The sequence below is a fragment of the Saimiri boliviensis genome, chromosome 10 (genome assembly GCF_048565385.1).
Source record: "Saimiri boliviensis isolate mSaiBol1 chromosome 10, mSaiBol1.pri, whole genome shotgun sequence".
Classification (NCBI taxonomy): Eukaryota; Metazoa; Chordata; class Mammalia; order Primates; family Cebidae; genus Saimiri; species Saimiri boliviensis.
This window is the reverse complement of record NC_133458.1, coordinates 8026967-8038022: the sequence shown is the minus strand read 5'-3', so window position 1 is coordinate 8038022 and position 11056 is coordinate 8026967. Positions and strand designations below refer to the sequence as shown.

At 59.8% G+C, this 11056-nt stretch overlaps 2 protein-coding genes across 7 annotated transcripts; one reads left to right on the top strand and one right to left on the bottom strand.

Annotated features, from left to right (window-relative positions):
* The first annotated feature begins 7 nt into the window (after positions 1–7).
* Positions 8–4891, top strand: ASIC3 (acid sensing ion channel subunit 3). Of its 6 annotated transcripts, none has more exons than XM_010340482.3 (11): positions 8–1528; positions 2205–2355; positions 2573–2700; positions 2851–3040; positions 3126–3182; positions 3277–3424; positions 3911–4002; positions 4084–4163; positions 4280–4351; positions 4533–4591; positions 4688–4891. In XM_010340482.3, exons 1-11 carry the CDS (start codon positions 995–997, stop codon positions 4785–4787), a joined length of 1611 nt encoding a protein of 536 aa, XP_010338784.1. In that variant the 5' UTR covers positions 8–994; the 3' UTR covers positions 4788–4891. The 6 variants fall into 6 exon arrangements, with proteins under 6 accessions (XP_010338784.1, XP_003929917.1, XP_074235016.1 ...); XM_003929868.4 differs by having other exon boundaries at positions 4709–4889; XM_074378915.1 differs by having other exon boundaries at positions 4683–4885.
* Positions 4892–5923: 1032 nt separating this feature from the next.
* Positions 5924–10027, bottom strand: CDK5 (cyclin dependent kinase 5). The gene is made up of 12 exons (XM_003929869.4): positions 9904–10027; positions 9171–9259; positions 9006–9073; positions 8851–8911; positions 8695–8751; positions 7839–7934; positions 7641–7715; positions 7387–7483; positions 7140–7209; positions 6515–6575; positions 6321–6401; positions 5924–6204 (listed from the first exon to the last, which is right to left on the bottom strand). Exons 1-12 carry the CDS (start codon positions 9938–9940, stop codon positions 6118–6120), a joined length of 879 nt encoding a protein of 292 aa, XP_003929918.1. The 5' UTR covers positions 9941–10027; the 3' UTR covers positions 5924–6117.
* Positions 10028–11056: the final 1029 nt, after the last annotated feature.

Here is an 11056-nt window from a genome sequence, read left to right as displayed (position 1 = left end):
TACTTGTGTGGTACTCCAGAGGGTGGCAGGTGAGGCGCCATGTTCTTTCTACCTGGGGTGGCAGGTGGGCCCGTAACCATTGTAGAGGCCAGCATCCTCAATGGAGGGCCTGAGTGTGGGGAGGTAGGCTCTGACTCCCTAGGGAGAGAGGGACACCTAGGAGACAGATGGACCCTGGAAGTGGGACCTAAAGAGGGCCCTGTGCATCCAGTGTAGGCTGAGATGCTGGGGGCATAGAAAGAAGAGATCTGCCGATGCCAGTGTTCCAACCACTTCCCAGCTTGGTCAAGAGCCAGCTCTGGTCTTTGTGAAGGAACAGATAATCGTGGGTGAAGCTAGAGGGAAGGCCAGAGAGGCGAAAGGAGGGAGGGGCTAGGCAGGGGTCAGCGACTGAGCCTCAGGGCTGGTATACAGGGGCTGCAGCTGGGAAGCTAGGGGGCCCCAAGGCACCTCCAGGCCCAGTTTACCTCTAGGCTTTCCTCATGCTTTCCCCAGGATCACTGCGGTTTCCTCCTGGCGCCTCTCATCTTGGACAGCCATGCCCCCCTCCAGGCTGTACTAATGGCTCAGCCTGGGGCCCCAGGGACCTCCCCTACCCACCAGACTGCTCTGCCAGCCCCCTTTCCCCCCTCGCTGCTGAAACCCAATCCTCTGCAGCAGCGCCGGCTCAGCACCACCTCAGCACGGCTCCCTCTGCGGCCCCTGCCTGCCACGGTCAGCTGCGCCCCACCTGGTCTGCTGCCGAGTCCCCAGCCCAGTGCCTAGCCCAGTGGACCCACTGCGTGTTCCTCGGGAAGGCTGAGCGGGATCGACGGGCCAGATCATCTCCTCCGACCCTGCCAGGCTAGTGCCTCCCTGCCTCCCAACCTCGGCTCTCTCCCACCCTCTCCTCGCCTGGCCCCCTGAATCCTATCTCAGCCCTCTGAGCCCCCTGACTGATCCTCTCTTGCTCCTTCCAAGCCTCTGTAGCTAGTCCTCCTCCTGAGTTTTGGCCATGAAGCCCACCTCAAGCCCGGAGGAGGCCCGGCGGCTGGCCTCGGACATCCGTGTGTTCGCCAGCAACTGCTCGATGCATGGGGTGGGCCACATCTTCGCACCAGGCAGCCTGAGCCTGCGCCGGGGGATGTGGGCAGTGGCCGTGGTCCTGTCAGTGGTCACCTTCCTCTACCAGGTGGCTGGGAGGGTGCGCTACTACAGGGAGTACCACCACCAGACTGCCCTGGACGAGCGAGAAAGCCACCAGCTCGTCTTCCCAGCTGTCACCCTGTGCAACATCAATCCACTGCGCCGCTCGCGCCTAACGCCCAATGACCTCCACTGGGCCGGGGCCGCGCTGCTGGGCCTGGACCCCGCAGAGCACGCCACCTTCCTGCGCTCCCTGGGCCGGCCCCCTGCCCCACCCGGCTTCATGCCCAGTCCCACCTTCGACATGGCACAACTCTATGACCGTGCTGGGCACTCCCTGGACGACATGCTGCTGGACTGTCGCTTCCGTGGTGAACCTTGTGGGCCTGAGAACTTCACCATGGTGAGCTGATCTCCCTACCTATCCTGCCAGGGACCCAGCCAGTCCCTACCCAGCACCCACAATCCCCTAGCCAGCATAGGCTCCCCCAAAGCCAGGGGATCTGTTCCTTCCTACCAGCCATGGATGCCACACCCCCCAGTGCCACTCTGTGCAGCCCAGGAAGCTGTGCTTCTTGGGGCTTTCTCTGTCTCCCAACCCGAAGGCAGCATGTGAGACCACACTGACCCCAGCTGGCCCTAGCCTGAGGTCTGTCCTGTGGAGACCCTGCTCCCGGGGCTGGGGATCCTCCCTTATGGGACCATTCTAGGGTGGAAGACTCCTGCCTCTGCCAGGAGGACAGGGCTTGCTTTCCCTCTGAATTTTCAACATACTGCCAACCCCAGAGGAGAGCCACAGCGGCCCATTTCCTTTTCCCCTAGTCCCCAGAGAAACACGGAAAAACCTGCAGGCTGTGCCCTGGGCTTTGGTAGGGGCTGGAAGGCAGAGGAGCTGGGGTGATGGGCTCCCAAGAGCGTCCTGCAACATGTACCCACGTGGAGTGTGGGGCTGGGGGCATTGAGATGTGGGCTTCAGCATTCAAAGAAGAGGCACAAACAGAGAGCATGAGGCAGGGCAAGGTCCCAAGACCATGTGCTTGCCTGGGGGAGACAGCGGTCACCCTGTCTTCCCACTCCAGGTCTTCACCCGGATGGGAAAGTGCTACACGTTTAACTCTGGCACCGATGGGGCAGAGCTCCTCACCACTATTAGAGGTGGCATAGGCAACGGGCTGGACCTCATGCTGGATGTGCAGCAGGACGAGTATCTACCCGTGTGGAAGGACGATGGTAGGGGGCACACGAACGAGGCTGGGGGAGGGCATGGATTGGGTGCAAAAGGCTAGGGGAAGGAGAGGAGGTGCCAGGGTGTTCCCCAGGACCTGTGAAAGGGGCTGGGCTGGCTCATCTCAGTCCTGGAGAGAGGGGTCTGCAGTGAGAGGTCTGATCTGGTTGGGGAGGAGACCTGACCACAGGGTCTCAGGCCTCACAGGCCCCTCCCCAACAGACGAGACCCCATTTGAGGTGGGGATCAAAGTGCAGATCCACAGCCAGGAGGAGCCACCCATCATCGACCAGCTGGGCTTGGGGGTATCCCCAGGTTTCCAGACCTTTATCTCTTGCCAGCAGCAGCAGGTACCCTCCTGTGTGCCTCCACACCCCCTCCTTCAAGCCCACACCAACTCGAACCCTAAACCCTCAGCTCCTCAGACCTGTCCACGGGCCTCTCCCCAGATGACCTCTCACATTCTCCAGGAAAGCCTCCTTAACCCTGTCCCCGCACAGCTGAGCTTCCTGCCACCGCCCTGGGGCGACTGCAGTTCAGTATCCCTGAACCCCAACTATGAGCCAGAGCCCTCTGATCCCCTGGGTTCCCCCAGCTCCAGCCCTCCCTATAGCCTAATGGGGTGTCGCCTGGTCTGTGAAACCCGCTACGTGGCTCGGAAGTGCGGCTGCCGAATGATGTACATGCCAGGTGAGGGGTTGGGGTCCACATACCGTGGCGAGCTGAGCCCAGGCAGCTGGGGCTGCTCCTCAAGCCGTCTCCCCGGCACCCACAGGCGGCGCGCCAGTGTGCAGCCCCCAGCAGTACAAGGACTGTGCCCACCCGGCCATAGGTAAGGGCGAGCCTCCCCCACCTCCCGTCCGCCCTGCTCGGCCCGGGCCCCTAACCCGCCGGGCAGGTGGCTGACGCGGCCCGGTGGCCCGCAGATGCCATGCTTCGCAAGGACGCGTGCACCTGCCCCAACCCGTGCGCCAGCACGCGCTACGCCAAGGAGCTCTCCATGGTGCGGATGCCGAGCCGCTCTGCCGCGCGCTTCCTATCCCGGAAGCTCAACCGCAGCGAGGCCTACATCGCGTGAGCGGCGCGGGGCGGGCGGGGTCCTCCAAGCCGGGGCCTCCCGACGGGGCGCAGCGGAGCGGGGCGGGCCGGAGCCCTCATGTGCACAGCCCGGGCGGAGGCAGCCTCTGCAGCCTCACTGGCTCTGGGGCTCCTGCTGGTTGCTTAACCTTTCTGGCACCGGGGGATACTGACGCCCCCTCCCAGGAGTCTGTTTCTTTCCTTTTTTAAAATCTTTACTTTTAAAAAATAGAGACAGAGGGGAAGGGGGGTGCGGGGAGCCGGTCTCGCTATGTTGTCCAGGCCACAGGCTGTCTCAAACCTCTAGCCTCAAGATCCTCCCTCCCCATCCTCCCAAAGTTCTGGGACTACAGGTGTGAGCCACCACCATGCCCGGCCCCTCCCAGGGTTCTTGAAAGGAGTGGGAGAACCCACAGCTGCTTCTTGCCAGCAGTGGGCACCAGGCAGTGGCCAGCCCACATCTGAGGCCTTTCTTGCCCTCAGGGAGAACGTGCTGGCCCTGGAGGTCTTCTTTGAGGCCCTCAACTATGAGACTGTGGAGCAGAAGAAGGCCTATGAGATGTCGGAGCTGCTAGGTATGTGTGCAAGGCCCCGAGGGCTGGGGAGGTGTGGGCAGGCAGGTGGCTGTGAGTTGACAGGTGACCCTGTCTCCACAGGTGACATTGGGGGCCAGATGGGGCTGTTCATTGGGGCCAGCCTGCTCACCATCCTCGAGATCCTAGACTACCTCTGTGAGGTGGGCCAGGGCCCTCACTGCAGGAGGCAGGAGGTGGGAGGTGGGAGGTGGGAATCGGGGCCCGTGGGATCAGGGGAAGGCATGCACCGGCCACCTCCCATCCTGCTTGCCTTCAGGTGTTCCAAGACAAGGTCCTGGGATATTTCTGGAACCGAAGGCACTCCCAAAGGCACTCCAGCACCAATCTGGTAACGGCCCCTCTTCTGGAGCCCTTGCCAGCTCCAAGGGTGCTAGGCCCCAGCCCTGAAGCCTAAGACCACCATCCCACCCCAGCTGAGGAAAAACAGAGGCAGGAGGGTGTGCAGTGATCATGACTGGTCCCTGGGAGGAGGACCTTTTCCCACTTCTGACCCTCTCCTCCTCCCACAGCTTCAGGAAGGGCTGGGCGGCCATCGAACCCAAGTTCCCCAACTCAGCTTGGGCCCCAGGTAACACATAATGGCCCCCTAAGATCAAGGGCGGAAGGGCAGCCAAGGAGGGCAGGGGCAGGCCCCGGGCAGTGGCTATGCCGGTTTCCACCCCAGCGCTGTGCTCTGTCCCCGAAGACCTCCCACCCCTCCCTGTGCTGTCACCAAGACTCTCGCGGCGTCCCACCGCACCTGCTACCTTGTCACTCGGCTCTAGACCTGCTGTCTGCGTCCCCGGAGCCCCGCCCTGGCATCCTGGACATGTCTAGCCTGCACGTAGCTTTTCCATCTTCACCCCAAATAAAGACCCAGTGCATCAGCCTCAGGTGTTCCTCTTACAGGCTGAGGTCAGCCCAACTCAACATCAGAAGTCTTCTGCCAGCCATCATCCAGCTGGACATGGCTTCAGAAATGTGGAGCTGGGCCCAGGAACCCCCATGAATCTCTAGGGTAGAATGGTAGTAAGAGGTTGTCCGTCATTTGCACCTCAGTCTGAGTTTACTAGACTGACATCGCAGAGAGGAGGGAGGACAGTTACCCACCAAGCCCCGGCTTAGCTATGAGGTGCAGAGGTGCAGAATCACAGTCAGCGATAAAGGTGTAACTGGAAGAACTCTCTGCCCAGAGCCCAGCGAGAAGAGGCAGGGAGAAGAAGGCGGGGGGTGGGGGGGAAGGAACACAGCTGTGTCCTGCCTTAGATCCTGACTCCTTTCCCACATTTGGGACCAAGTGCGGCACACAGCCTGACTCCAGACGAATAGTTCAGCCTCCCCAGCATCCCCACAAGAGCCAAAGGCCCCAGGCTTGAGACCATTGGGGTGGGCGTGGGGGGAGCCCTCCCTTTCCCTCCTGCCAGTAAGGACACACCAGGCCCCAGCCACAGGCCCAATCTCCCTCTCTTTCACTGTACCCCAAACCTTGGGAAGCTGACAAATAGGGAGTGAGGGGGTGTTCCTGAAAGAACCATATCTTTTGGGCTCTCCTGTGCCAGCCTGCAGGCCTGGGTATGGGGGATGGTGAGGGAGAGCCTAGGAGGTGCACCTGGGATATGCAGAACCACAGGGAGAGAGCCCCAGCCCTTTTCTCCCCACACCCTGGTGGAGAGCCCGTCCTTGCCTCCTTGCCCAGACAGACCGTGTCAGGCCCTCCTGGATGGAGGGAGGGAGGAAGGGGTGTGCAGTGACAGTGCTGCCCTGCCCCAGGAGTGAGGGGTGAGGGTCACAGCCTCTTAGAGTAGCAGAGCAAAGTGCTGTTTTTGAGCCGGAAGCAGGGTTAGAGCCAGCAGTACCAGAGCAGAGACCCCCGCCAGCCCGTGGCCCCTGCAGAGCCACTCAACCACCACATCAGCCAGACTGTGGGAAAGGAGCCAATTTATGAAATTAAATAAAGTCCACAAAGGGAGTGAGAAACTCAGGCTCAGGCACCCCACCCCGGCTGGGCCCAGCACAGCTGGAGCACAGTACACTGGGCACCCCCACCGTCCTGCCCCTCCCAAGAGGGGGCTTAAATAGGCCAGGCCCCAGCCTGGCGGCCAGAGGTCCCGGGGCCTAGGGTGGACAGAAGTCAGAGAAGTAGGGGTGCTGCAGGGCCTCTTCTGCTGAGATACGTTGGACAGGGTTACACTTCAGGAGGTTCTGGAGACGGAGGAAAGGCAGTGGCAGGTTCAGGACAGGTCACTGCCCAGAGCCTTGCCTTCCTGTAGTCCCTCTGGACAAGTGTCCTGCCCCACCCTCTACCCCTGGTCACCTACCTGCAGCAGGTCCCTCCCTGTGGCATTGAGCTTGGGCACGACATTCACCAGGGATGTTGTGGCCGGGTACATCGGGTAGGGCTGTGGAGAGGCAGGGAGGGTCAGACCAGGGGCAGGGGAGGGGTGGAGGCTGCCAGGAATGTGAAATAAGAGGGACCCTGATGAACCATGACCCCCATGACTCCCCATCACACCTTGTAGTCTGGCAGCTTGGTCATGGAGGGCCACTGCTCCTCAGTGGGCGTCCCCAGCAGCGTGTCCACAGGGTCAAGGATCACTCGGGGAAACGGCCACAGCTGCATCTTCAGGAACAGGGTGAGGGCTTCTTCCCCTCCTGGGACGGATTCCTCATACCCACCACCCTCTTCTCTCACCCTCCCTTTACCCTCCGGCTTGGGCTTGACAGAAGCAGCCACAGCATGTCACTCACACATCCAGCCGGTTCCCATGACAATCGCTAACTAGTCTAACCCACATGCTGATGGCCTAGTCCTGATGAACCAGTCCTGCCCACTCCCACAAAACGTGTCCCTGCTGCCTTGAGCTCCTTCACCCTGGCATCCATCTCTCACCTGGAGGGACATCTTCTTGACTTCGTCCCCCAGGGCACTCTGCCCATTCTACAAGTGGCACCTTCTCCAGTGTGCATCTGCTGTGACCATCAGGGCATCCAGGACTGCTCTCTCCCCTTGCCCTCAGGAGAAGCCCTATGGACCCCATCATCCCACCCCATATCATCACTGCCCTCGCCCATTGCGCTAAAACTCCATGGGCTCTCCCCTCCCAGAGGGCTCGAGGCAGAGGAAAATGGAAGGATATCGGAAGATCCTCTTCAACTGGTCATCAACGTCATTGCCGGGAAAGAGAGGCCGCCCAGCATTGGCCAGCTCTGGAGGAAAGAGAGGGGCTAAGATGTGTCATGTGAAGGAGCCCCCGTTCTGAGGGACCCCCTGACCTTCCAGTCCATCCCAGGGCCTCCTTCCCTTCCCCCAGCGGAGACCCTCCAGATCCTCTTTGTCAACCCTAACGGGAAAGAAGGTGCCTCCGCAGTGCCCCAGCACGTCACCTGCAAAGATGCAGCCGGCTGACCACATATCGATGGACGTGGAGTACAGCTTGGCCCCAAAGAGGACATCCGGTGGGCGGTACCACAGTGTAACCACCTGGAGGAGACCCCCCCGACAGGGACCTCCAACTTAGAGGGCTGGGGAGGAGGTTCAAGGAGGAGGCTCAGAATGGAGAGGAAAATAATGCTTTGGGTCCTGGGGTAGGAGCTGAGGGGCTCCCTCCCCCAACCCCGCATCCCAGCTCCCAGCTCACCTCAGCTGAGTAACAGCGGACAGGGATCCCAAAGGCTCGAGCCAGGCCGAAATCAGCCAATTTCAGCTCCCCATTCTGAGGGGGATGGAAAGGGAACATGGCAAAGGGCCTTTGAGCAGCTTTGGGGCAGCACAGGCTTCATCCTCCCAGTCCTGTCCCCCCAGGCCCTCCCCTTCCCCACCTTCTTCCCAAAAGTACCCTGTTGATTAGCAGGTTCTGGGGCTTCAGGTCCCTGTGCAGCACATTGCGGCTATGACAGAAGCCCAGGCCTTTTAGCAGCTGGAAGAGGAAGGACTGGGGGAAGAGCAAAAGCAGGGAGTCAGATGCCCTGAACATAACTGTGCCCAGCAACTGGCTGACTCCTCTCCTCACCCTGTGCTTCGCTATACCCCACCCACCTTTCAGCACCTGGCTCAGAGTGACACCATTCATTTGCCATCCAGGACCTGCTTTGTACTCTGCTAGTAGAGGGATAACATTTAACAAGCTGGCCCTGGTCCCCACCTTCCTGAACCATACAGCCTAATGGGCCTTGCCAGGTGGATCCTAGATCTGGCCTAGATCCCAGCCCATGATCCTCCCTTCCTGGCCGCATCTGAGTATGCACACCGTGACCATCCACATCAATATCATGGTGTAGTATCATTCAGGACTGGCTCTCCTGGAGCCTGGACCAAGGCATTTGATCTTGAGCCTAGAAGAGCACCTGGCACACAGTGAAGCATTCAGTAAGTATGTGTTGAATGAATGCGTGTATCTCCTTGAACCTCATTTTCTCATCTCTAGGGTGTAAACATCATTGATGTTACTGATGTCAACATCATATGATGTCCCTATAACACGCCAGATTGGTGTCTGAGTGCCACTGTGCAGGTCAAAGACAACCACGTGAAAATGCTCACTAGGAGGCCCCTGCGGGGCAGAAACAGGGTTTTCTCATCCTCTGACACCCTAGAGCGTGCCTGTTCAGGGCCCAAACTTGGTGCCCAAGGAGTGCTTACACTGAAGGCATACTTGGACCCCAGCCTGAGGGGTCGCCCAACACTCTCCTCACCTTTACAATCTCAGGATCGAGGTCACCATTGCAACTGTCAAAATACTTCTTCAAGTCCTAAAAAGGGATATGAGTGGAGGAATGGGACAGAGTTTAACCTCAGTCTGGGTCCCTATACCTTCCCAAGGCTACTGTCCCCCAAATCCCGCCTTTCACCTGGTCACAGAATTCGAAAACCAAAGTCAGCTTCTTGTCGCTGTGCAGGACATCATGAAGCCTAGGGCAAAAGAAGGGCTCAGCCAGGCAGGTCTTCCTGACAAATGTCCCAGGTCAGCCCCCACCTCCCCCAAGCAGCCACACCTCCCGCACACCTGACAATGTTCTTGTGCTTCAGCTCCTTGAGTAGGCAGATCTCCCGGAGGGCTGAACTCGGCACGCCCTGCATGTGTGAGGGGGCCGGGTGGGCAACAGTCAGATCCCACCCAGCCCAGGCCCTCAACCCCCTCCCCAGCCCCTATCCCAGTCCCCAGTCCTACCTCATCATCGTCATCCAGCCTCACCCGTTTCAGAGCCACGATCTCATGCGTCTCCCGGTTTTTGGCCTTGAACACTGTTCCGTAGGTGCCTAGGGGAAGGAGATCAGGGGTCAGGGAAGAGGATGGCCCACCCTTCCCTAACCCAGGAAATGCCTCCCGGGAGGTGAAGGCAGCGTCTGAGTGTGCAAGGGAAGGGATTCAGGGTGAAGGCAGGTGGGAGAGCTTTGTGAGTGAGGATGTGGCAGGTGGGGAGGGAGGAGAAGGTGCCTGCGGAGGCTCCAGGGGCTCGGCAGGAGAACGAGTGCGGCTGCCAGGGCAAGGATGTCTATAATGAAGGCAGTGCTCATTATAATGAAGGGTCTGGAAATAGTGAGGAGGGGTCTGGGAGAAGACTGAGGGTCTGCAGCAAGAACCGAGGCTGGGGGTCGGGGTGAGGTTGTCCAAGTGGTACTGAGGCTAGGGTGAGAAATTCAGGAAGTGTCGCGGTTGGAAGGTCGGCGGGTCTACTGGGAACGCTAATGTTGGAGTGGGAGCCTGCGGGAAATGCTAACACGGAAATGCTAACACGGAGAAGACTGGTGTCTGCATGGAGTGCTGAGCTCGGGGGGCCAGGGCTGCAGCCGCTGCTGAGGTCGGATCCTGTAGGTATTGCTGACGGTAAGAAAGCCAGGGCTGCAAGGAATGCCGAAGGGTCCGCAGAGGAGCTCTTGCAGGAACATCGAGATTCCATTACCTTCTCCAATCTTCTCCAGTTTCTCGTATTTCTGCATCGCGGCGGCCGCGGGGACCCTGCGGGCCCTAGGTTTTTAAGACTCTGGCCCTGGCGTTGCAGAGGAGGCGGCACCCCAGCCTCCAGCCCCGCCCCGCCTACCCGCGCAGGGCCTTCTGGGGCTTGTAGTCCTAAGACGGCAAGGTTTCCCCGCAATGCCCGAGGCCGACGACAAGAAGACTACAACCCCCAGCCGGCTGCGCTAAGGCTCTCTGCAGCACTTGACTCCCGGGCTCTGGTTCCAATGCGGAGGCAAACCCTGGACTTCAAGTCCCAGGGAGCCACGCGTGTCCGTTTTCCGGGCGTCCCGCCGCGGCGCTGCGGTTCCCAGTGTGCCCCGCTGTTGTTATTTCTTTTATGTATTCCCAGCCCTCTTGAAAAGGGCCGCTCCGGGACTACGCGTTCCAGAATGCAGCGGGAATTGGGGGGCGGAGCGCTGTCGCTTAGGGGTTTGGGGTTTGGCGGCCTAGATCCTGGGCCCTGGTGGCCCAACTCTGACCTGGTTGGTGGCCTTGAGTTCCCAACGCCCTCCTGACGACCTCGGCACAGGTTTCCACCTCTCCTCAAGCCACCTAGTGACCCCAGGATTGACTGGGGAGTGCCTTTGAGCGATGATGACCTCACAGGGAACAGCTGACTGCAGGGCTGGGAATAGAACAGGTGTGCCTTTTTATGCGAGGCTGGGTTTCAGTGGAGAGAAACAGTCCAAAGACCCCTCTCTCCGCTGCGCCCCGTTTGTTGTCTCAGTCCTCACTCTACTCCAGCCGCTGAATTCTGAGGCAAGCTGGGTAGAGCCCTGGGGGTCTCCTTAGACCCCAGTCTCCGGAACAGGGCCCACTGGAGTCAGCCAGGGTGTGGCCGGCAGGTTGGTTAACCCCCTCCACAGACAAGACCACAGACAGATGCTCAACTTGCAGCAGCCTCTACCTCATCCCTTAAAGGAGTTGATTATAGATTCCCTTGCATTGCCTCTCTAATTGTCTCATGATTGCATTCTTGAGGGCTATGGACCGAGAGAAAAGGATCCCAAACAGCACTCCTCAGCACCGGAATCAGAGTTGCTGCCAAACACATGTTAACTAACTCGTTTTTATCTGAATGCTTTTGCATACACAAT

Excerpts from the sequence above, each read along its gene's own strand:
- ASIC3 (XM_074378913.1), top strand. The coding sequence starts at position 995 with ATGAAGCCCACCTCAAGCCCGGAGGAGGCCCGGCGGCTGGCCTCGGAC. Across the intron at positions 3,041-3,125 it reads CCGAATGATGTACATGCCAG|GCGGCGCGCCAGTGTGCAGC; the intron begins GTGAGGGGTTGG and ends CGGCACCCACAG. Across the intron at positions 4,164-4,279 it reads TCCTAGACTACCTCTGTGAG|GTGTTCCAAGACAAGGTCCT; the intron begins GTGGGCCAGGGC and ends GCTTGCCTTCAG.
- CDK5 (XM_003929869.4), bottom strand. The coding sequence starts at position 9,940 with ATGCAGAAATACGAGAAACTGGAGAAGATTGGAGAAG. Across the intron at positions 7,210-7,386 it reads AGCCGGCTGCATCTTTGCAG|AGCTGGCCAATGCTGGGCGG; the intron begins GTGACGTGCTGG and ends TCTTTCCTCCAG. Across the intron at positions 6,205-6,320 it reads CAGGGAGGGACCTGCTGCAG|AACCTCCTGAAGTGTAACCC; the intron begins GTAGGTGACCAG and ends CTCCGTCTCCAG.